A 25,401-nucleotide genomic window follows, 5' to 3' on the forward strand; every position below is an offset into this window, starting at 1 on the left:
AAAGGAAAGTGGATAGTACAGGGGAGATACTCTGGGAGAGAACTGAGGGGTCAAAAGACTGGAGGTCACAGTGTGGACAAAGAGTAGGGCTTGGTAAGGAAAAGCAGAGGGAGAGATTGAAAACCAACAGTTTATAATCAAATAAGGGAATTTTGGAATTTGTGAACATGTAAATGAAGTATCTGTGAATGATGGTAAGAATGAGGCTATGACCATCTCTGTATATGGTTGAGGTAGAGGAGTTGCTCACATGAGGTGAAAAAAAGCACTATATAAATGTGTAAGCTACTACCCAAATAAGATATCAAGTTATATTTATTTACATATTCACTACTTTTTTAATTGGGCCATTTCATCTTCCTAATTTCTTTTGACAATTAAGGGCAGCATGGTTTAGTGGACAGGGTGCTGTGAATGGAGTCAGGAAGGCCTGCGCTCCAATCTCTCCTCTGATCCTGGGCAAGTGATATAATGTCTATGTGCCCCAAGCAATTTTGCCTAGAACTTAATAAATGTTTGTGATCTGCATTGGTGGAGGAGATTTCTACAGTGAGAGTTCACAATACTGATAAACAATAAAGCACTGTTTACGTTGTCTTTTTCCTCATGGAATATGCAGATTAATCAAAATGTTAGCTTAGGAAAAGAGAAGAGAGAAATGAGGGAGTGAAGTTTCTTAGCCTAGCATCTGACCAATTTACCACTTTCACAGAATTTCAGAAGGAGAAAAAAAATGGTCAAAAATACAAGGTTACAGTTGTACATAGGTAAGTCCACACTGTAGTAACTCTGCAATTTCTACAATGTCTAATGGCATGTGAGAGATAAAAGGGACAACTGTTCACCCAGAGAAAACTAGTTACCTACTCAGGGTTTAATTAACCTAATAATATTAACCTATTCTCTATAAAGTTATTTCATGCCATCCAAACTCTCCTATATGCTTATAAGAAACAATCTCAGAGTAAACTAAAACAAAAAACCTAAGTCTTGACTTCATAGATTTTTCATTTTTTTGCTCATATCATTAAAATGTGATCCTTTTCTATGAATTTCCACTTACTTTAGAATTCCAATCTTCAGTTGTAACCCATGTAGTACTTCTGTTACACCATATACATCAGCAAGCAAATGATGTGTTGAAACTATCTTTTTGGCATTGAGATGAGAGTAATTTTCCTTTAAAAACGATAACCCACACATTCGCCCATTGTTCAACCATTCTTTATCATAAAGATATTTTGCACTCCATCTCTGACCTGTGAATAATGAAATCATCCAAGTTACAAATGACCCAATTTGGGTTTCCTTTAAAATCTTCCACTGCCAATAATGCTTGTGGATAGACAGGACAGGGTCTGTCTCTAACAGTAGCTTTAGTACTTAGTTCTGACACCTTAAAAGCAATTTCCATTTTCAAGGAAATTACAGTAGGCTACATAAGAACAAATAATTCAAAGATTATAGTTACCAACAGCTGAAGAACTTGGAGCCAATCTCTTCTGCTAAATACCAAATTATCTATCTGCCAATAGCTGAGAGGGAAGGGAAGTCATATTGATTTACATTTTTCTCACTTCTCTTTGCTTTGAAAACTGTCACTTAGTTCTAGCTAAATATCTATAATCTTACATTTCTGAGATCCAGCTGTGTGCATTGTTTTTGGTATTTCGTTTTCCTTTTCAAAAGGGAAAAAGGAATAGTGCTCTGCATCACAGCATGTAAAATTACCTCTTACTAAAAAAGGGTGGCAGGATGTTGTAATGGAAAAAGCACAGGACAGGAGTAAATTTGGATTCTACCCTAGGTCTGCAATGGGGCACTAGACAAGTAAGTTGATCTCTACTGGCCTTATTTTGGTCATTTGTGAAATGAAGTGATTGGATTATAAAGCTCAAATCCCTTCCAACTCTAAAATTCTTTAATTTCACTTTTCTCCATCTACCTATTACTTGGAGTTGTCTGGAAATAGGTATGGTTTGTCTTTGAATAGCCCCATGACAATAAGTGAAGCTCCAAGTAATTAGGCTTGAATAATGCCTCTATAGGTTCAGTTTAAGTGTATGCAGCACTCTGGGCATCTTCCTAATTGTTGTGACAATAAGAACATAGATTAAATAAAACACAGCACTGTGCAACAGTCAAAAATGGAAAACACAGAAAATGGAGAGAAGAGGACCATTTTCCTTCCATAACCACAGATATAAGTCTATCTTTCCAGTATATTTATTATATTATATATATAGTTATATTTGCATTTATTTTATTATTCTTTTAGCACCATATAACAAAGAGATAACAGTTTTGAAAGCACTTTGAAAACTGTAAATTTATAAATGTAAGGTATTTTTATTTAGCATAAAATATCATGTCAAAAAATATTAAAATATCTTTATGAGAACTTTTAAGTCAGAGAATTTTGTATTAATGTTCATATCATGGAATAATTACATATTTACATGTACATGTAGTTATAGATAATGAATATATAAAATATCTTCAAATACTGTTCATTCAACCAAGATAATTTTGAAATGACATATCTTATCCATCAGACTCACCTTAAGCCACCCTACTGCAGTATCTTTCTGCATAGTGCCTTTTCCCCACTTCTGCTAAACAAATCTTATCCATATACTTATTCATAGAGAATGGTAATAGCAATCAGAAAATGACTATTGAGCAAATGAGGGGCAGTGACAGCAGATTAGGCAGATTCAACTGGCATTTAGGGAATGAATGGGGAGACAGAACAGACATTAAAAGTTATTGTGTTCTTTTAGTTGCTGGACAAAGGCTTAGAATTGCATGTGGGTGACAGAACTATAGAGGGCTTGGAGAGGCTGGGAGGTAGTGAGAGGGGAGATGCAAAACTATGATGATGCAGGGTAAAAGCAGCACAATAAAGACCAAACTTCATTACCTGCCCAATGTCTCAACATCAGTTTCCCAAAGCCCCTCCCAAGCTGTGGACCAGAGGGCATAAGGAAGCAACTTCTTCTTTGCCTTTGCCCTGCCTAACAGAAGCCTAAACTCTGCAGCAGAAGTTCTGGGGAATAGCTGGAGGAGGAGAATTTGGCATTACTATGATAAAGATCATATAGTCTCAGTTCTCTATAAAGACCTAATTTAATCTTTTACAAGTAAGAACTCTGATTTAAATTAGGGAAGGTGTTCCCTATTTATAACATAGTTCCTATAGAACTAATTTTGTTTCAGTAACATTTTCACAAAATAAGTTAATGAAATTTTGCAGAGTATAATTTTATTTAGGAACAAACAAAATAACAAATTCCTACCTGGTGGATCCCTGCAAATATAACAGATGTACTGCTCCGGGATGCTGTCCTCCAGCAGCCCCATACAAACACTATGCTGCCAACACAGGCACTCTTCACACTGTTAGAAAACAAAAGGCATGTGTAGCTCATCTCTGCTTTTTTTTGAAACAAACAAAAAACCATTCCCTTCCAATTAGCCAGTTTGGGTTCTACCACTATAGGAGTTAAATTTATTCTTCATGTAGAAAAAACTAAACATGATTTAAGGTTAATTTCAATTTTGAAACAGTTGGCTATTTGACAACTTGTCTTTGTGAAAGTTACTTAAGTAGTTTATGATCCATTAACTCAATTAAAAAGCAAATCTTTTTTCCATCTAGATTACATTCTTTGGAATTAGATCCTTAAATAGCTTTTTTAAAAGTATTAAACATACATATTAATATCAAAAAGCAAGTATTTGGTAGCACACTGAAGTACCACAGGTGTAGTTGCTTTGATTAATTTGTGATTTCCTTTATGTGTCTATGATATAGAGAGGATTTCCTTGAGGTATAAGATGAATCAGATGGGCCACAGAAGTCCTTTGCACATCTGAAAATCTGCAAACTTCCACATTCATCTCAGGAAGAAAAGAAAATCTGTGAGGCATCCTTCCATTTGCAAATCAGTTCTTTATGTTTCCTGGTTTTCTATTTTTATAGTGAAAATGCAAAAACATGGATGTGGTTCGATTTCTTATGTAAGGATAAGTTGTCACTTATCAGAGACATCATATTTAGAAGTTCAAATATTTAATGTTTGTAGATGGTCTCAAAACTGTCATTCTCAGTACCTTCTACTACCTTTTCTGGGGCTCCATTGCTATCACTTGAGGAGGTAGAGGGAGCCTTATGGACATTTTCTTTTTTTACCTTTTTCATGGGTGACCATGGCCAATGAATTTACCGCTGGAAGTGCTGAGTTCTAGGCAGAACCCTTACTACTGAGCTACTGAATGGGGCCAAGTCTGAGATCTACTTTGGACTGGCCTAGCTTGGAGTGCTAGACACAACTTTGGGTAACTTTTTGATGTTGCCTTGGGAATGAGGTTGCGCTTTCAATCAGCTCTGGGTTATCCTGTACTTAGAGCTCTGAGCACTGAAGACCATGATCTCAGACCATCTCTGTTCTATAATTCCTGTCCTGGCTCCTTGTTTGTAGGTCAAATTTGTGATAAAAGTAGAAAGATGACTCACTGTATTTTCTTCTTGTTTCCCCTTGGTGTTATGATCACTATTGGAATAATTGTGGGGGAGAGGGGTGAGCAAGCTGGGCTGTACTCCATCATCATGGTTCTTTCCATACTTTGTCGTTTCCCACTATTTCCATGTCATTACATGGCGATTCAAACTATAGCTCAAGTCTCCCTTGCTCTCAAATGCAGCTGAATATTATAGCAAAGGAGGTGGCCAAATTAATGACTGAACCAAGGGTGTGTCTTTCTTTTCTTTGCTAAGTATGCTGGAAGGATCTTTCACTGAGCTCTGCCCAATGAAGGATAAAATGATTCCACTCATCACATAATAGTAATGTGAGCAAGTAATCAAGAGAAAGGTCCTGCACAGAAACATATCTGCTTTGCCAACCTTTGAAAAGTACGGAATCAATTTTAGTACCAGACCCACAGAAGGCATCAAAGTTGGAAGGGGCTTCAAAGGCTATTAAGTTCAACCAATACCTTTAAAAAAAAAAAAGAATGTCCTCTGCCACAAACCTAACAAGTGATATTCAGCCTTCTCTGAAAACCTCTAGCAAGAGCAAACACACTATCCTCTAAAGCATCCCATTCCTATTTTGGATAACTTAATGGTATGATTTTTTCCCCTTTGTATCAAGCCAGTATTTGATTTTTTTTCCTACTTCCACATTTCGTATAGATCTGTTCTTTGGATTCAAGAACAAGTCTAATCTTTCATCTACATGCCAATCCTTCAGATAAAACCATCATATTCCCACCAAGTCTTTATCTAATTTTCATTTGGCATCATCTAGATGCCCTCCATTTTCCTGTCTACTCTCCTTTTTATGCTTTCTAGTTTATCAATGTGCTTCCTAAAATGTGGCCTCCAGAGCCCTACACAATACTCAACATCTGAACAGCATTGAGAAGGCTATCATCTAGTTCTGGAAATCAGACTTCTCTTAATTCAGCCTAAGACTTGTTTGGCTACCATACGATATTGTGGACTCATTTTGATCTTGCAGTTCACTAAAACATCCAGATCTTTTTCAACTGCTTTTCAGTCCTGTCTTACCTGTCTTGTACTTGAGAATTTGATTTGTGGAATCTATGTGTGTAAGTAAGATTTATATTTATCTCTTTTTAATTCATCATATTAAAATTCAATCAATATTCAATTCTACCAAGATCTTTCTCCATCCTACCTCTATCATCCAACATGTTGGATATCCCTCCTAGCTTTATGTCATCAAAAAACTTGATGTGTATGACATCTATGCCTGTATCCAAGTCAAAGATAAAATCAACAGCATAGCTCCAAGTACAATTTCCTGTAGCATTTCACAAGATATTTTTTTTCCACATTACATAGAACCACAAATGATTTTTCTTTGGATTTGGCTGTTCAACCAGTTCTTAGTCCGTGTGACTTGCCTATCATCTAGCCCACATCTCTTTATCTTATCCATAAGAAAAGCAAGAAGCTTTACAAAATATTTTACTAAAACCAATCAACAAGGTAAACTATATCTTACAAAATTTCCCTGATCTAAAAAGGAAATAAGGTCCATGAGGTATAATGTGATTCTGATGAAGCTATACTGGTTCTCTATTATCACCACTTCCTTGATGTTCCTTAACTATCTCTTTAATAATGGTATCACAGATTCTACCAGGAAGTCAAGGTTACTAGTCCAGAATCTACAGATTTCATTATACTCCCATTTTTAAACACCAGGCCATTGTTCTCTTCCAATCTATTGTACCTCTCTAATACTCCATGATCTTTCAAAGATGAATGACCATAACTCAGCAATCACATCTGTCAGGTTTATAAATGCCTGAAATACAACTTCTTTGGGTCTGGTAACCTGACTTCATCAAATGCAGCTCGATGCTTTGTTATAATTGTGTTCTTGTCTTAGTTATGAATTCCCTATTAGTCATTTTTGTTCTATTCTTTCCGGTCCCAAAGATCATTCTTCTTTTCAGAGAAAATAGAAACAAAACAAGCACTTAACATTTCTATCTAGTCTCTGGCCCATGTTATTTATCATCATTCCAACCACCACGAGCAGACATCATATCCTTTCCTTGATCCTCCTCTATTCCCCAAATTATTATTATTATTTTTTAAAAAGGCTTTTGTGATATCTTTAGCTGTGCTAATCACCTTCAGTTCATTCTGTGCTTTAGCACTTGAAAGTATTTTTTACAGGAAAAGGCCATACTATTATACATATCTTAACTGTTACATTCCCTGAAGACTTGGATTTAAAATATTGACTAATAACAAAAACTGACCTCTATATAGGAATTCAAAATTAGCAAACTGATGCACGTACATTATCTCAGTTGAGCCTCACAATAAGATGGTATTAAGAAGCTCAATTTACAGATGAAGAAACATATTTAAAGAAGTTAAATGACTTACTTGTCCATGGTCACACAGCTAGTAAATTTTAGAGGCAGCATTTGAACTTAGGTCTTCCTGACTTCAAGTTCAGCCGTCTATTCATTAACCTACACTGTGGGGCTTTGGTTATAAAATAAGGGACTTTCCTATTTACCTAATGGAAGAAATTTGTCTGATATTGATTGATTTTCTTTTGTACAATAATGAATTGGAAATACATATATATATATATGCATATATAAAAATATACACATATATGTATACTTACATACATCCACAAAAAAGTAATTAGCAAAAGGTAAGGTAATAGCAGTATATCTAGAAGCCAACATCTAAAGTAATATTCAGGATTGTAAGAAATATAAGCAACTGATTACCTGAATCATAAAGCCATTCTCCTCATCCATTTCACAAATACACCTGACAATTTCATTAAGGGCATCATCTTCATCTTGAGACTCTTCAAAATTAGTCGAATCAAAGTCCTGATTGTATTCATCACCACTCAGAAGCAAACTTTCAGTTGAAGAGTCATCCAAAAACTCCACATCTGATAAGTCTAAAAAATATAGAAAAATTCTATGAGAACATGATCCATTTTTATAGAACTGTTTCTTCCAGGATATTTCACAGAATAATGGCTTTGAGGGAATATGGAAGAATAGGAAAAAGATTATAAACTAATAAATATGTAAGGATATAATGTAAACAGTGAAAGAGAAAGGGAAGTAAATATCTGACCACAGAGATTATGAATAAGATTTGGTTTTCTTTACCATGAATTCAGATACCAGAGTGATGGGATTGTTACAAAATAACTGTATATCTCTAAAAAGGACTAACTATATTCAAAACAATACTGTAAAAGGAATAGATCCACTGCCTGGTGCTGATGGTATGAAACATGACAGAGAGAAAAAGCAGAACTTAATTTTTTTACTTCTATCTTTTTGAGCAACAAAAATGATTTTCAAATTATTAACCATAAAGATTACTAAGAAGAAGGTGAAACCCAAGACAGCTGAAATAAGGAGCACTAAACTCCTATGGAAATATTCCAAATCACTTCCAAGAATACAATCAAAGAACCTAAAAAGTAATTTCCTATGAATAGGAGAAGTGTCACAACAGGAAGTGAGAAAATGTTGCCATGATTGATTTCAAAATTCCATGAACATTTTTAGAATGGATTATGACAGTTTCAGCCTTTAAGAGACACCAAAAGTCAGCATGGGTTCAATGATAATTAGTATCATTTGGGGTTTTTTGTTAGAGTTATTAGACTGGTAGTCCTTTAAAGTCCTACTCTGATGTCTCATTGGAGAGGTGACATGGGGTTTTTAAAAACTATGCTAGCAGGTCACAAGCTCTTATGAAGACTAGTTAGAAAGAATTTGAGAATGAGCCCGGTGATAGACTGTTGGAGGACCAATCTACCTATGATGAGAGAGTCTCATCACTGGTTTAGCCAAAAACAGATAAACTTCTTGGCAGTAGCAGTTCTTGAAACACATGTACCAAGTCATAGAGAGATGGGTGGAGGGGATAATCACATTGAAGTAATCATGGAACCTTAAAGTTACTAAACTGACAAATTACAGAATGTTGTCGATATAAGGCATCCAGAATTCAATAAGGATTGACAAAACATTTCATGTTATTTTTTTTTGGAGGGGGGACAGAAATGGGGAGTTGGATATCAGCCTCTAGCTTAACAACAACTTAAAGAATACTGAGTATTATACTAATAGAAACCCAGAGGAGGAGAAGGGAATCCCTAGTGTTGTTCCACAGGACCCTTTAGGAAGCACAAATCTGTTCAACATTTTTGTTTATAGCCTGAAGACCTAGGAAATATCAATTTTACTATGGCATGAGGCTGAGAGAAACTAAAAAGTGGATAAAAGACTAAAAGTTCAAAAAGATTGCTCAGCCAATAAAGAACCCCAGGTCATATGTCAGATGGTTTCTATTAAACTTATGAATTGACTTAATGAAGCATATAAGACCTTACAGGTATCCTTACAAATTTCATCAAGTTAGTTTCCTTCTATTGCTTCAGCTTTTGAATCACAGTATCAGGCAGACAGTCTGCTGATGATTAATGGATTGATTATATGTTAAATGAGACAGCTAACAAAGAGGCCAATGCAATCAGGCTATATTCACAAATGTACAATGTCCAGTACAACTGTCCTATAGTATACTGTGCCATCAGGTCATACCTGGTTTGTCGTGTTCACTTCTCTATCTCACAATTTTAAAGCCAATGGTAACAAACTGAAGCATATCAAGAAGATGGCAACAAAACTCAAAATTTTGTCACAAGAGGATCAAAGAAATGGGGTTATTTTCCCTAATGAATAAAATAACTGGGGAATAGGAATACACACACAACATACATCATCACTCTTTATACCTTTTACTTCTAATTTACTAAATTATCTAGTTCAATCCTTAACCAAATCATTAATTTCCTCTATATAAGAATGGACTTTTCATTCTGTAGGACTGTCATGTGAAACTGGAATTATACTTCTGTACCTTTGCAGAGAGTAATGGATAGATATTACAAGAAGACAGATTTCATAAGATTATAGGTATAAAGCTGGAAGGGACCTTAGAACCCACTGAGTCCAATCTCCCCATTTTGCAGATGAGGAAAAAGGCAGAGTGGTTAAGTGACTTGCTCAGGGTCACACAGCTAGTGGCTGAAGTGGGGTATAAATCCAAGTCTTTCTGATTCCAAATCAAATACAAATAAGAACTCTTTAACATTAGTTATCTATAAAGGAAAATGAACTAATATAGAACTGATTTCCCTGTCACTGGAAGTATATAGAGGTGATTCCTACATGAAACAGGATATTACTCTAAGACCCTTACATTGCTAGGTTTCTTTTTTCTTTTTTTTTGGTGAGGCAGTTGGGGTTAAGTGACTTGCCCAGAGTCACACAGCTAGTGTCAAGTGTCTGAGGTTGGATTTGAACTCCGGTCCTCCTGAATCCAAGGCTGGTTGGTGCTTTATCCACTGCGCCACCTAGCTGCCCCAATGCTAGGTTTCTAATAAAAATAAAAAGATTTCCCTTCTCCCCTCCGCACCTCCCCCACCCCACCCCCCAAAGCCCTTTTTCAGATTTCAGGCATTTTCTCTGGGCAAGAAAGGAAATCTCCCCCTTCTTTCTTTCTATAGGAATTAAATTTGTTACTTCACTGGTAGAGGAAACTTCTAGAAAACAGTTATGTGACTTGCTAAGGGGTCATAGAACCAGTATATGTTAAAGCAGGCTTGCAAGACTTCTCAATCCACTAATCAACCAACCTCTCATTGTTTATATATAACATTGCAATTACTCTCTCCCTTTATCTTTCAGTGGAGTTTGACTCACTTCTTTGCCATGATATAGTTTGACAAATTAGGAGTTATCCAAGGTAGAAAGAATATTCTCATTCCATTATCAAGAAGATAAAATGAAAATTAATTTGAAGTCTCCCTAGCAGGTCAAACTAATCATCCAGTCATGCTGCCAACATTTACAATACATCATGTCACAGTCTTTCTCAATCTAAAATATCCTAAAAAGGTCATAATTCTTGTTTTCTTGCTCTCAATTTTTTTTTTTTTACAATGTTTCATACTTCATCTTTGTGCCTTTTTTGGTCCATTTTAAAAAAGAGGTAGACAGACATTTGGAGAAAACAAAACTAGTGGTAACTTACCAAGAATACTGAACTAATGACAAATACATTTATAAAATTATACATTCAATTAAAGACAATTTTAAACAACAGTGAAACGTGTTAACAACATGACTAGTTTGAGTTTATGACAGAACTCCAATATATCCTAATTTGGTCAGGATAAACTTGGAATGAATAGAGGTAATTGCCAATGAATAAAACTCTGTATGTAAACAATTATGGTTGTTTAGAATTAAGAATGCACTTTTCTATAAAAACAATATTATACATGCTGGCAAGGTTCCAAGGCTAACCCACAAAAGTACCATACTAATTGTACTACAGAACCATTTGTTCCACCCTAGAACAGATCTTCTCATACTTCTTTCTCTTCTATTGTTGGAAAAGTGACTCTCTTTGCTCCCTGTCAATGATTGTAGCTCCTGTGGCCTGTTACAAGGAGAAGACTAAGGAAAGGGGATAAACTTCTGGGTTCTAGGGACTATGGGGTTAGCAGAAAGGGATTAGCAGTAATAAATAAAAATTCAGAAACATAAGGTCTAGACCAGCACAGCCAGTGTGCTGGGAAAAACCTGGGGACCATTTTTTTCCTTTGGCAAAATCTGTTTCTTTCCACTCTGGTTCATGGGTAGAATAAGATAAAAGTTCATGTATGATTCTTCCCCTACATAGATGTGAAATAATTCCTGAATATTGTCAAATATCCAGGGAGAAAAGTATCCTCCTTACCCCACTACATTTTTGGTTTTTTTCTACAAAAGATGGCACACTTGCACATATATGCTTTTAACTTTGGTAACACAAAGGGCTGAAGCAAGAATCATGGGAAAACCAAGTGTTTTTCCAGAGAAACTGTGAGGGTAGGTAGGAAAAGCCCTCAGAGCAGAGAGGGGAAGGGGAAAGGAATATAGGAAAAACAGGCCTTGTGGACCACTACTTGTACAAAAGTGTCAGTAAAGGGAGTAATAAAGAAGAAAGTACCAGTCTTATCCCCTCAGTAGAAAGTGATAGGAGAGGCAAAGAAAGTGTTACAACAACCATATGCAGCGAAGGAAGAGGAAGAAGGGAAACAAAAACATTCTAAAAGAAAAGGAAAGTGGTCACTGAAGTGCTTGGGTCACTGAACCTCGCAGCTCGGTATTACTAAGTGCCATTATAGGTAATTTGCTACACCTAAGTCAAAAGCTTCCTCTAGTTTATGTGTTTATTAGTTCTACTAACCAGATGCCAAACATGTAGGCTAAAATAGATCATTATTAGGCTATGAATCATCATTGCATACAACAATATTCAGTAAATGGAGAGTTATTAAAAGAAAATTAATACTGAACTAAGTTTGTGTCTCACACCCCTTTAAAAATATTTGGGGTGGGGCAACTAGGCAGCTCAGTGGATAAAGCACTGGCCCTGGATTCAGGAGTACCTGAGTTCAAATCTGGTCTCAGACACAACACTTACTAGCTGTGTGACCCTGGGCAAGTCACTTAACCCTCATTGGCCTGCAAAAAATATATATATATATTTGGGGCAACAAATTTCTTATAGAGGGTTGAAAAAATGAACAATCTTAACATTTACCAGTGAATTAAAAGTCAATGTCAGGAATATCAGTTGAGACCTTCTAACTAAATTTCTTTGAGGTAATGTGGCATATCGAAGAGCATTGAATTTGGAGTTGATTCTTTGCTATCAGTGACTAGCCTTGTAAACTTAGCTGGGTCACAACCTTTCTGGGGCTAAAGTTCTTCACCAAAATGAGTTGGATTATATTTCTAATGTCTCTTCAAGCTATAAAATCTTTGATGCTATGAAATTATGTAATATTGAGAATCCTCCTAAACTACTCCTTAGGTTATAAACTTGGCAAGAATTAAGTCCCTGACTTAGCTATTACTGGTTTATGTACCTTCATGCACAGACTATATAATTTATAATGTCCCTGAAAGCCAACTTCCAAGCGTTATCAAGGGAACTCTTCTTTCCTATCTCCTATTGCTTGGAATTTCTCTTCGTCTTCCTTTCCTTTCTATTCACTTTTTTTCCTTGACACTACCGATCTCTGTTGCTAGGAACCCCAACTCCGAAACTTGATCTCACTTATCACTTTACCCCAGTGACTGTCCAAGATGCTTCTATGGCCAGATTTAAGGTATCAAAGGGCAAGATGCCGCAATGATCTTAAAAGCAGCAGCCTCAGGCCCAGTGGATTTCCTATCATTCCCCTTGGACAACACGCCCAGGAGATGCAACTACTATGAATAATGCTCTTGTGCACTCCTATCACCTAAGTAAGCCTTGTCTGTAGCTTCAAGGTCTCAGTGAAAAAAGAGAAAAAGAAAAACCTTTTAACCCATTTATTTTGCTATTATTAGAAATAAAACCATAGACCTCAAAAAGCCCACATGCTTGCTTCAGGGACGTAAGAAGTGGCTGTAATACTGTTCTGTGCCAAATTGAGCTAAAGAAGGACAGAAATGTTGGAAAATGCTTTGAATATGTTAAATGTTCAATAAATGTTTGTTAAATTAAAGTGAATTGATAAAAATAACAAGTAGAGGCAGTTGAACAGGAAGAAAGCAGGTCAACCCCTGGGGTTTTAAGAAGAAAAAAGTAGTAGTACATCAGCATGCACTATGAAACATACCTGAAGATGTACACAGGGAGGATGCCTTGGCCCTTCCTTAGTTCATCACCAACTAACCTCTGGAACTTCTAACCCTACCCTTACCTCTCCAAGACACTCCTAGAGAAGCAGAATGTGGTTCTGACCATGTCACACTCCCTTAAAAATTTTACGTAAATTTCCAGTAGCTCCCTATTACCTACAAGATCAAATACAAAATCTGTTTGGCTTTTAAAGCCCTTTATAACTTGTATCCTTCCTACCTTTTCAGTCTTTTTACACGTTATTCTCCCTTCCACATACTAAATGATCCAACAACACTGGCTTCCTTGTTATTCCTCGAATAAGACACTGACTCTACAGACTTTAGGCATTTTCACATAGATGTCTTTTTCCTCATCTTTGCCTCTTGGATTGCTTCAAGTCTTAGCTCTAAAATCCACCTTCTGTAAGAAGTCTTTCCCAGTCCTTTTCATATGCGTGCCTTCTTTCTGAGAACATCTACAATTTATACTGCATGTATCTTATTTGTACATGGTTGTGTGCTTTGTCCCCTGTAGGACTGTGAGCTCCTTGAAAGCAGGAACTGTTTTTGCATTTTGTCTCCCCAGTGCTTAGCAAAGAGCCTGGCATATAGTGGGCCCTTAAAAAATACTTATTGACTGGACTTCTGGCCAGTGTTATAATTTCTTTCCCCACAGAAACAATGTTACATAAAATGATTGGGTTGTTAGGTATGATTAATACAATATTATTCTTTAGGTATAATAAGGATTAAATGGATTTTGTTGGCCAGTGAACCTAATTACTACGTCTAATTCCATTTCCCAATGAGAAATGTGATGAGTTCCTAACTACCAACTTAAAACATAAAAACATTTTGTATTTTAACACATAGGTTCAAGACTGCCCATATTCTAAGTGACAATGAATAGCCTGGAAGTTTTAATACAACTACCTTACTCCAGGGAGTAATTTACTTGCCCATGAGTTATAATAGTGGTGATCTCATCAAGGAAGAATTCATTTAGTTTCCTGCAATTTATCTTAGCTGTTAATGATTTCAGGGTGGGAGGGTGGGGGGGTGGGTGTTCATTTAATAACAAAGTCTTCCAGATCTTTTCAGGCCCTTAGGCCTGACTCTCCAGATTACTAAACCACATCATAATAGTCTAAAGAAATTAATTAATTTAAAAAAATCTCCAAAAATTCAGTACCCAGGAAAGAATTCATTCATGCAATAGAATATGCCCATATGATATTATCAAAATATGTGATCATCTGAATTAACTGTATTAATTTATATGATTTGGACAAGTTACAGTAACTACTTCTATATTTTCTGATTCTTCTTTTATTCATTCAACAAATATTTATTGAGCACTTACTATGTACAAAGCACAAATTTTAGAGAAAGTACCATATTGTTATAATAACCACATCTATATGGTTCTTTAAGGTTTGCAAAGTATTTTACCTATATCATTTGATTCTCATAATAACTATGTGAGTTATTATAATCCCTACTTTACAGATGAGGAAACTGAGGAGGATAGTAGTAAAATGACTTCTCCAGGGTCACACAGATATTAAGTACTAAGGCAGGACAAACTCAGCACTGACTATAAGCCAAGCACTCTCTCCACTGCACCTCCTAGCTGCCAGACATATATTGACAGTTAGACAATACCTAGAAGAGGGTGATAAGAATGGTAAAAAGGTCTTGAAACTATGTCATATCAAAGAACAACTGAAGGAACATGGAATGCTTGGCCTGGATCAGTAAAAAGAAAGCTACCTTCCAATATATGAAGAGATTCAACATAAATGAGATATAGTTTTATTCTGTGTGATACCAGAACAAGGACCAATGGTAGGCAGTTGAAATGAAGCTAACTTCAGTTCAATGAAAGTTAGAACTTCCCAACATTTGGAATTGTCCTAAAGTAGAATGGATCACCTCAGTAAATAGGAAACTCCCCAGCAATGCAAGGCATTCAAGCAGAGAGGTTAGAAAGACATTTTTTGAGGCTTTTGTAGAGGGAAAACATGATTTAGATGTGGGTTAGACTAGATTACATTTATAAGTTTAACTTTAGCATCTTTCCTAACTTTTCTCCTCTCGATCTTAAATTCTGGTGTTCATTTTAGGCTTTCCTAACTCTTTATTTTGTCTGATTTGATCATATGTCCATATCATGTCACATCATCAGTATCGACAGTTTTAGAGTTCATGGTCAAGCTTTCATATAATTCATAATACCAGATAAATTTATGGTTTTATTAGTGTGGGTACAACTTCTACTGAGAGATTAAAACTCCTTCATACTTTATACTAGAGTCACAATGAAATGCTCTGGCCAAAAAGAATTATCATCAGGTGGATAATCTTCTAGTGATAGGCCTTCTCTGAACTTAGCTAGGCTGGTCCTCAGACAATAGCCCATTTCGAGATCAGAATTGAAGGATTTATAGTATGATCTTAATCTATTTTGGAATCCAGAATCATAGTCATGCCAGGAGAAGGTATTAGAATATGACCTTAGTGGAGATCATTATATGCATTGTAAAATTTGAAAGTAAATTTTATTCTAATTAGTATCAATTAAACTACGCAGACAAAAATTATTTTGCAAACCTTAGAGTACTTATATAAATGTGACCTATTAGTGTCATATAATTAGATCTTCATCACTTCTTAATTTTTTGCTTTACACAATAGGAACTCAGTAAATATTTTTTGAATTCAATAAATGAATAAGCTATTATTTATTTTAGTCTCAATTCTATATATAGTAATTTTAAGCTTTAAAATAAAAAGCATCCTACAATTAAATGAACATACTTTCTCCACTAAGATCAACAGATAAAATAGCTCTTGGATATTGATATGACGTATTTTTCTCCGTGAACATGCTTCGCAGAGCCAGAGAACTCCCAGAGGACCGAGTGAGTGGAGAGGAGCACCTTTCCAAAAATTCTAGAGAACTGTCTTCATAGTCTGAATAGTCTGCAACATAAGACATCAAAAAATAATTTAATAAACTCTCAGGCAACCGAGAAGAGTCATCATAATGATGTTATGAAGTAGGTGCTCAAGTTATTGTCACATAAAACAGAAATGTAATCATTTCTTAACTTTTCCTTGTCATTTATGAGCAATTAGATCATCACTTACCAGATGATCTGACATGGAAAAAGGGCTTCTGAAGCATTCTGTTCACAGATAATATAAACTTTAACAGGGATCCAAATTTCCTATCATTAGCAACTGCCTTTGAGCAAAGCAGACAAAGAGGACATGTGGCTCTAGACCACCTATATATTTACTCTAAAGAATACTACTATTACATTATTGATAATTTGGGGTTAGAAAAGAGAGTACTCCAATAGGAGGAAGAAAATGGCACCCATTAGTTAACTGTTTAGTACTCATGAAAGAAAGTTCTATATTTCTTTTGAAATTTTTGGTAATTAAGATAATTGTTATTAGGGTTACTGACATATTGGCTAGGAACAAAATCTCTTTAAAAAAATGATGACCTGAGCTCAGAAAGGTCCCTGGCCAAATGGAACTCCCATTTTAATTGGGGGAGGGGGATAATATGCAAACGACTATGTACATATAAGACATATAATGTAAATTGGGGGGGGTGATATAAGAAGGAAGGCATAAGCAGAGAAAATAATTTTTGCAGTATGTGGGAGCTGAGCTGTCTTAAAGCAAGTTAAGGAATCCAGGAGGTAGAAGTGAGGAGGGAGAACATTTCAAACACAGGGGACAAACAGTGAAAAGTCTTGGAATCAGGAGATGGAAGTGCTGTGTGCTAAGAAGACCAATGTTGCTGGGTTGTACAGTGTGTGGAGAGGAGTAAAGTATAAGACTAAAAGCAGAGTGAAGAGCTTTAACAGCTAAAGAGAGGATATTATATTTGATCTTGGAAGTAATAAGAAGCCACTGGAATTTATTGAGTAAGGGAGTTAAAACAGTCTGCACTTAAGATTACTTTCATAACTGAGGAGAGAATAAACTGGAATGAATAAATACTTAAGACAGAGAAAGCAACCAGAAGATTATTCTACTAGTCAAGTGATAAGGAAATATAATGGAGTGGTAGCTACTTGAGTGAGGACATAAGGTATATAAAGGATGCTGTAAAGAACATTTGGAAACTGACTAGATATGAGGTGAGAGTCAGAAGTTGAGAATAACACATATGGCTCCAAGTCTGAGTGATTAGTATGATGGTAGTACCCTCAACAGCAATAGAGGCTGCAAAGAGGGGAGGATTAAGGGGAAAAGATAAAAGTTCAGTTTTGGATATGTTGAGTTTAAGATGTTCATAGGACATCCAGCTCAAGATGTCCAATAGGCAGTGAGTATAAAAGTAAACAGAAAGGTGAGAATTTGATAAATAGATATGAAAATTATATGCATAGAGGTGAAAAATGAAATCATGGGAACTAATGAGATCACCAATTAAGAGAATGCAGAGTGAAAAGAGAACAACATCCAGGAGTTTTATTGGTATGACCTGTATGACCTGCATGAAGATCCAGCAAAGGAGACTAAGAAGGGGCAGTTAGAGAGTTGAACCAGTAATGAGAAGAATCAAGAAAACCTAGAAAGGAAAGAGAATCTAGAAGAAAAGGGTGATCAACAGTGTCAAAGACCACCGAGAGATCAAGAAGGATAAAGATGAGGATTGAAAGAATGAAGCTGGAAGTAAGACTGCAGGGCATTTAGAAGTGAGAGAAAAAGAAGGGGAAAGCATAGATTCTAGAAAGTTTCCTCAAGGAATTTCAACAACAACAAAAAAAAAAATTGAGAAAAGATATAGGATGATAGCAAGTAGGGTTACTTAGACCGAATGAAAGAATTTTTAAAATGGAGGAAACACACGTTTAGGGAAACCACCAGTAGAAAGGAAAGAAGGACCAAAGATGAGATAAAGAACATTATGAAATGCAAAATGGATCACTTTGATTATATTAAATTAAAAAGTTTTTATACACACAGAAGCAATGCAGCCAAGGTTAGAAGGAAAGCAGAAAGCTTGGAAACAATTTTTACAGCTAGTGTTCCTGATAAAGGTCTCGTTTCTAAAATATATAGAGAACTAAATAAAATTTATAAGAATATGTCATTCCCCAATTGAGAAACGGTCAAAGAATATGAAGAGGCAGTTTTCAGATAAAGAAATAAAAGCTATCTATTGCCACATGAAAAAAATGCTCTAAATCACTATTGATTAGAGAAATAAAAATTAAAAGAACTCTGAGGTACCACCTCACATCTATCAGACTGGCTAATATGAAAAAAAAGGAAAATAGTAAATGCTGGAGAAATTGTGGAAAAATTGGAACACTAATGCATTGTTAGTGGAGCTGTGAACTGATCTAACCATTCTGGAGAGCAATTTGGAACCATGCCAAAAGGCTATAAAAAAAACCAAAACAAAACTGTGCATACCCTTTGATCCAGCATTACCACTACTAGGTCTATATCCCAAAGAGATCATAAAAAATAGGAAAAGGACCCACATGTATAAAAAATATTTATAGCTGCTTTTTTTGTGGTGGCAAAGAATTGGAAATTAAGGGGATGGCCATCAATTGAGGAATGGCAAAACAAGTTGTGGTATACGAATGTAATAGAATATTACTGTGCTGTAAGAAACAATAAGCAGGCAGATTTCAGAAAACCTGGAAAGACTTACATGATGCTGAGTGAAAAGAGCAGAACCAAGAGAACATTATACACAGTATCAAAAACATTGTGTGATGATCACCTGTGATAGACTTAGCTCTTCTCAGCAATACAATGATCCAAGACAATGCCAACAGAAGGAAAATGCTCTCCACATACAGAAAAAAGAACTACGGAGTCTGAATGCAGATTGAAGCATACTATTTTCACTTCTGTTGGTTTTTTTTGTTGTTGGTGTTGTTCTTTCTTTTTTTCTTCCTTTTGTTCTGACTCTTCTCTTACAACATCACTAATGTGGAAGTATGTTTAACATGATTGTAATGTATATATAACCTATATTATTGCTAGCTGGATTTGGGAGGGGAGAGGGAGGATGGGAGAAAAATTTGGAACTCAAAAACTTACAAAAGTGACTATTGAAAACTCTTTACATGTAATTAGAAAAAAAAAGAACTGGTAAAATTAAAAACAAATCTCTTGATGAAGGAAACAATAAAAGGAGGGAATGAAAATTAGCAAGAGTGGCAAAGATGTATATAGTGAAGTTTTCCTCTACAAAGAAAAAGGTCACTACATCATGTGAGAAGGTTGAAGATGAAAACAAGTGGGAAGAAACCTGAATAATCCAAGATGAGGAGCAGGGAAGAAGAGGGAACTCTCAACAAATGGCCGCAATATTCTCGAAGTACAAGGAAAGTTCCACAGCTGAAAGAGTGAGGGACAAAAAAAGTTTGGAAAAGATGCTGTGGTGAGTGGATAGTGAATCTATAAGGGAGCTGTAAAAAGACCATCTTGGTGTAGGGGGGATGGGGGGGGGGGATCTAGATGGTGTTATAGTATATAGAGCACACGGGTCTGGCATGAGGAAGACTCATCTTCCGGAGTTCAAATCTGACCTCATACACTTACTAGATGGTGACCCTGGGCAAGTCACTTCACCCTGTTTGCCTCAGTTCCACATCTGTAAAATGAGCTGGAGGGCAGCTAGGTGGTGCAATGGATAAAGCACCAGCCCTAGATTCAGGAGGGTCTGAGTTCAGATCTGGCCTCAGACATTTGACACTTACTAGTTGTGTGACCCTGGGCAAGTCACTTAACCCCAATTGCCTCACCCCCCCCCAAAAAAAAGCTGAAGCTAATGGCAAACCACTCTAGTATCTTTACCAAAAAAACTTCAAATAAGTTCAGAGTCAGACATGACTGAAAATGACAACAAGGCTATAGTGAGGGCCCAGCTGAGATTATATAACATAAACTTGAAATGGAGATAGTTAACAGGGTTTCATGATTTTTTTAAAGCTCCAAACAGCAATACCTAAGTAGAAAAGTAAAAGTGGATGGTAGAAATAATACAAGCTTGTGGCTTGACAAGGCAGGATTGGTGATATGGCAACAGGGCAAGGAATTTAAGTGTAGAAGATAGTATAGAGTTGAACTGATTCAACAAGGGGTCAAAATGGGGAAGGGAGGAGTGTGTATTATTGAATTTGAGATGCTTATGGGGCAACCAGATGGAGTTATACAGCAAGCAATGTTAGACAAGAATTCATGAGAGATGACATCTAAATGTACAAATTTTGGAATCTTCTATAGAAATTAATTTGGGAGCAAATGAGATTACAAAGGGAGAAAATGAAATGAAAGGAAATAAGAAATTCCAGAAAGAAGTAACATGGTATTGTAGACAGAAGACTGGACTTGGAAGTAAGGAAGATATGGGTTCAAATCACACCTCAGAAGCTTGCTAACTGTGTGACTCTAAGCAAGTCATCTAAATTCTTTATGCCTCAATTTCCTCAATTGTAAAATAAAAGGGGGTGGACTTGATGGCCTCTAAAGTCTTTTACAACTCCAAGTCTAAGATCTTATTGTCCTATGACAAGCCCTTGGAGGATCTCCATAACTAGGGATTGGGAGACATATGGTGATTCAGCAAAAACGACTGACGTGATCAGACAAGAAAAAGGACAACCAAGAAAGAGGAGTATCAGGGATGATAAGGAAAGTGGTAACATTTAGGATCTCTCCCACCAATGCCTCAAATCCTACACACTTTATTGAACAAAGAGATAAATCATGCAATCATTCTGACAAGGTCCACTGCAAATTAATTTTTTTAAATGTCAACTGGGTCCTCAATTGCTTCTAGGCAATCCTCCTTTATTTCCTTAAATAATTCACTGTCCCACTTACCACACTGACAGTTGCAAATCTTCATCCCTCTTCAAACATTCCATGTCAATGCCTCACCACCTCCCTCCGTTATCTCAACTAAGAAAAATTTGAAGCCATGTACATAGAATTCTCTCTTCTTCCCTCCTCCTCATCATTCAATCCATCTTGCTCCATATCTCTCCTGTCTTTTGTGGCTAAACTCCCTGAGAGAGATGTCTACAATTAGTGCCTCCAATTCCTTCTTCTCATTCTCTTAACTCTCTGGCTTGGCTTATGACCCCATCATTCAATCAAAACTTCTCCCTGAAAAGTTGCCAATGATCTCTTAATTGCCAAATCTGGGAGAAGCAGTCAAGATGACAGAGAAAAGCCAGGAAATTGCCTGAGATTCTTCCAGTTTCCCTCAGAAACAACATTAAATCAAGCCTCTAGGCAGATTCTGGAACTATAGAACCTACAAAATAATAGAGTGAAACAATGTTCCAGCTTAAGATAACTTAGAAGGACTTCAGGAAAGGTCTGTCTTACTTAGGTAAAAAGGAAGCGCAGCAAATGTAGAGGGTAACTGGGCAAGCCAGTGGGAGGCTCTTAGCTATAGCACAGATCAGCAGCTGAGGCCCCTTAGTCAGCACACTAGTGGCACAACAGGCCAGTCAATCCTTATCCTTCTTGACCTCTCAGTAGCCTCAGACATGGTAGATCTTCCTGAAACTCTTTAGGTTTTCAGGACACTGCTGTCTTTTTTGGTCCCCGTCCCCCCCCCCCCCAATCTATCTGCCTACTCCTTCTCAGTGTCCTTTGATACATCTTCATTTAGATCACAATCAACAACTATGAGTGTACCAAAGGACTCTGTCCTGGGCCCTTTTTTTACTCTCTTTGATTTCACTTTGTGATCTCTTCAGCTCCCATTAGATTCTATTATCAATGCTATGATGATGTTTCTTAAATCTACTTATCCAGTCTTAACCTCTTTGCTGACCTTCAGTCTTGTATCTCCAACTGCCTTTTAGACATCTAAAACTAGACATCCTGTAGAAATCTTAAATTCAATATGAATAAAATCAAACTCCTTATTTTTCTCTCCAAAACCTTCCAAATTTTCCTACTACTATCAAGAGTACTACCACCCTCCCAGTCCCCCAGGCTTGCAACAAGGTGTATCCTCAACTTCTGTCTCTTAACCCTCACACTCAATCTTTGGTTGAGGGTTGTTATTTCAACTTAGTAACATTCTTCACATATGACCCTCTTGTCAGATACTACCGCCCCACACTACACTACTTTAATATTCTGCTGGTTGGTCCACCAGTCACAAGTCTCTCCCCACTCCAGTCCATTTTCCATTCAGCTGTCAAAGTGATTTTCTTTTTTCTTTTTTTGCAGGGCAATGAGGGTTAAGTGACTTGCCCAGGGTCACACAGCTAGTGAGTGTCAAGTGTCTGAGGTCAGATTTGAACTCAGGTCCTCCTGAATCCAGGGTTGGTGCTTTATCTACTGCACCACCTAGCTGCCCCTTAAAGTGATTTTCTTAAAGCACCCCAACCCAATCAATAAAATCCAAGTGCCTTGCTATGACTTTCCAGGATTAAATATAAATCCTCCAGTTGATATTCAAAGCCATTTATAACATTTTCCCTGCACCCTCCCATCTTTCCAATCTTCTTATATCTTATACTACCACTTTCGCCCAAGTACTCTTCTACTGACACTAGTATTTCTTTTCCAGTGACACTAGCCTCCTTGCTGTTCTTCAAACATGACAAGCCATCTCCTGACTTTGGGTAATTTAACTGGCTATAACCAGTGTCTGGAATGCTCTACCTCCTCATCTCCACCTCCTGGTTAGCTAAGTTTCCTTCAGGTCTCACCTGAAATCCTACTTTCCATAGAAATCCTTTCAAGATGGCAGAGGAAAGGCACTGACTCACCTGAGCTCTCCCCAAGACACCTCCATATACCTTCAAATAATGCCATAAGAAAATTCCTGGAGCAACAGAACCCACAAAAAGACAGGGTGAAATAATTTTCCAGCCAAAGACAACTTAGAAGGTCCACAGGAAAGGTCTTTCACACTGGGGTGGAAGTGGAGCACAGTCCAGTACAGGCCACACCAGCACAGACCCAGCCCCAGAAAACCAGGAAAAGTCCCTGGGAGCCACATAATCAGCAGCAACAACAACAGCTTCTGGAACTCTTCCCCAAGACAGTAAGGAGGTCAAACAATTGGCCAGAAAGAAATTATACGGGTCTTTTTGCTAGCACCGAGGCGGGAACTCTGTTGTTTTGCCCATACTCAGATGCAGGTCTCAGGCCAGGAGGAGCACTAGCACATCAGAGCTTGCAGCCACAGTGGAGCTGGATGCTCCTCATAGTTCCAGGGCAGAAAAGCAGGCTTGTGGTTGCTTGAAAACCAGATCACAGGCCAGGAGAGTAATAAGCATGCCTCTCCTTAAATTATACCATCTTAGAAGAGCTAGAAACGTACAAATCCCTAGAATTATTTCTGAAAACAGTTGCACAAACTCTCCTGAAGCTTGGGACAGTGCACTCTCCATCCTGGAAGCAGTGCCCCACTTTAATAAAGAGTTAAACATCAAGAAATAAGGCTAGGAAAATGAACAAACAGAAAAAAATTATGACCATAGAAAGTCTCTGTGGTGACAAGGAAGATCAAAAAAAACTCTCAGAAGATAACAAAGTCAAAGATCCTACATCCAAATCTTCCAAGAAAAATATGAATTTGTCTCAGGTCATAGAAGTACTCAAAAAGGACTTCAAAAATGAAGTAAGAGAGGTAGAGAAAAAATGGAAAGACAATAGCTTGGTATTGGAGACACAAAAAAATATTGAAGAAAATACTTTAAAAAACAGAATAGGCCAAATGGTAAAAGAGGCACCAATGAGGAAAAGAATGCCTTGAAAAGTTGAATTGGCCAAATGGAAAAGGAAGTACAAAAAGCTCAATGAACAAAATAACTCCTTAAAAATTAGGATTGAGCAAATGGAAGCTAATGACTTTATGAGAAATCAAGAAACAATGAAGCAAAATCAAAAGAATGAAAAAATGGAAGGCAATGTGAAATACCTCAGTGGAAAAACAACTGACTTAGAAAAAATAGATCCAGTAGAGATAAGTTGAAAATTATTGGACTACATGAAATCCATGATCAAAAAGAGCCAAAACATCATCTTCCAAGAAATTGTCAGGAAAAATGCCCTGATATTCTAGAACCAGAGGGTAAAATAGAAATTTAAAGAATTCACTGACTACCTCCTGAAAGAGATCCTAAAATGAAAACTTTAAGAAATATTATAGCCAAATTCCAGAACTCCCAGGTAAAGGAGAAAATATTGCAGTCAGAAAGAAACGATTCAAGTATTGTGGAGCCACAGTCAGGATAACACAAGATTTAGCAGCTTCTACATTAAAGGGTTGGAGGACTTGGAGTACAGTATTCTGGAGGGCAAAAGAACTGGGATTACATCCAAGAATCACCTACCCAGCAAAACTGAGTATAATCCTTCAGGGGAAAAAAATAGGCATTAAATGAAAGAGAGGACTTTCAGGCATTCCTGATGAAAAGACCTGAGATGAATAGAAATTGACTTTCAAATATAAGACTCAAGAGAAGCATGAAAAGGTAAACAGGAAAAAGAAATTATAAGGGATATTAAAAAGCTAAATTGTTTACATTCCTACATGGGAAGATGATACTTATAACTCATAAGAACTTTCTAATTATTAAGGCAGCTGGACGGAGTATATATATAAACAGAGGGTACAAGTATGGGTTGAATATGAAGGGATGATATCTTTAAAAAATAGAAATAAGGTGTGAGAGATGAATGCACTGGGAGAAAGGGAAAGGGGAGGTAGAATGAGGTGTATTATTTCACATAAAAGAAGAAAACGCTTTTACAGTGGAGGAGAGTGAACCTTACTTTCATCAGAATTGGCTCAAAGAGGGAATAACATACACACTCAATTGGTTATAGAAATCTATTTTAGCCTTCAGGAAAGTAGGAAGGAAAGGGGATAGGGGCGTGTGGAGGTGAGCAGTGATAGAAGGAAGGGCAGACAGAGGAGGGGAAAGTCAGAAGCATAGGTGTTAAGAGGGTAGAACAGCTTGCCAGAAGGAGATTACAGGGATCTCTTTGCTAGCACTGAGGAAGCACTCTGTTGCTCTGCCCATACTCAGATCTGGATCACAGTCCTGAGTGGCAATCCCTGGGTAGGGAGGAGCACTAGCACACCAAAGCTTGTGTTTG

General features: G+C 36.8%; 1 protein-coding gene across 3 annotated transcripts in view; it reads right to left on the reverse strand.

Moving 5' to 3' along the window:
* The window catches only part of PHF20L1 (PHD finger protein 20 like 1), a 126,569-nt gene that overhangs the window by 17,077 nt on the left and 84,091 nt on the right, over positions 1-25,401 (reverse strand). For all 3 annotated transcript variants that reach the window (XM_043985484.1, XM_043985472.1, XM_043985478.1), the window contains 4 exons: positions 16,090-16,254; positions 7,297-7,478; positions 3,300-3,399; positions 1,064-1,259 (listed from right to left, as the gene is read on the reverse strand). In XM_043985484.1, the coding sequence (XP_043841419.1) occupies positions 1,064-1,259; positions 3,300-3,399; positions 7,297-7,478; positions 16,090-16,254 (643 nt within the window). The remainder of the gene's footprint in view (positions 1-1,063; positions 1,260-3,299; positions 3,400-7,296; positions 7,479-16,089; positions 16,255-25,401) is intronic.

Source organism: Dromiciops gliroides, chromosome 1, assembly GCF_019393635.1.
Source record: "Dromiciops gliroides isolate mDroGli1 chromosome 1, mDroGli1.pri, whole genome shotgun sequence".
Taxonomy (NCBI): domain Eukaryota; kingdom Metazoa; phylum Chordata; class Mammalia; order Microbiotheria; family Microbiotheriidae; genus Dromiciops; species Dromiciops gliroides.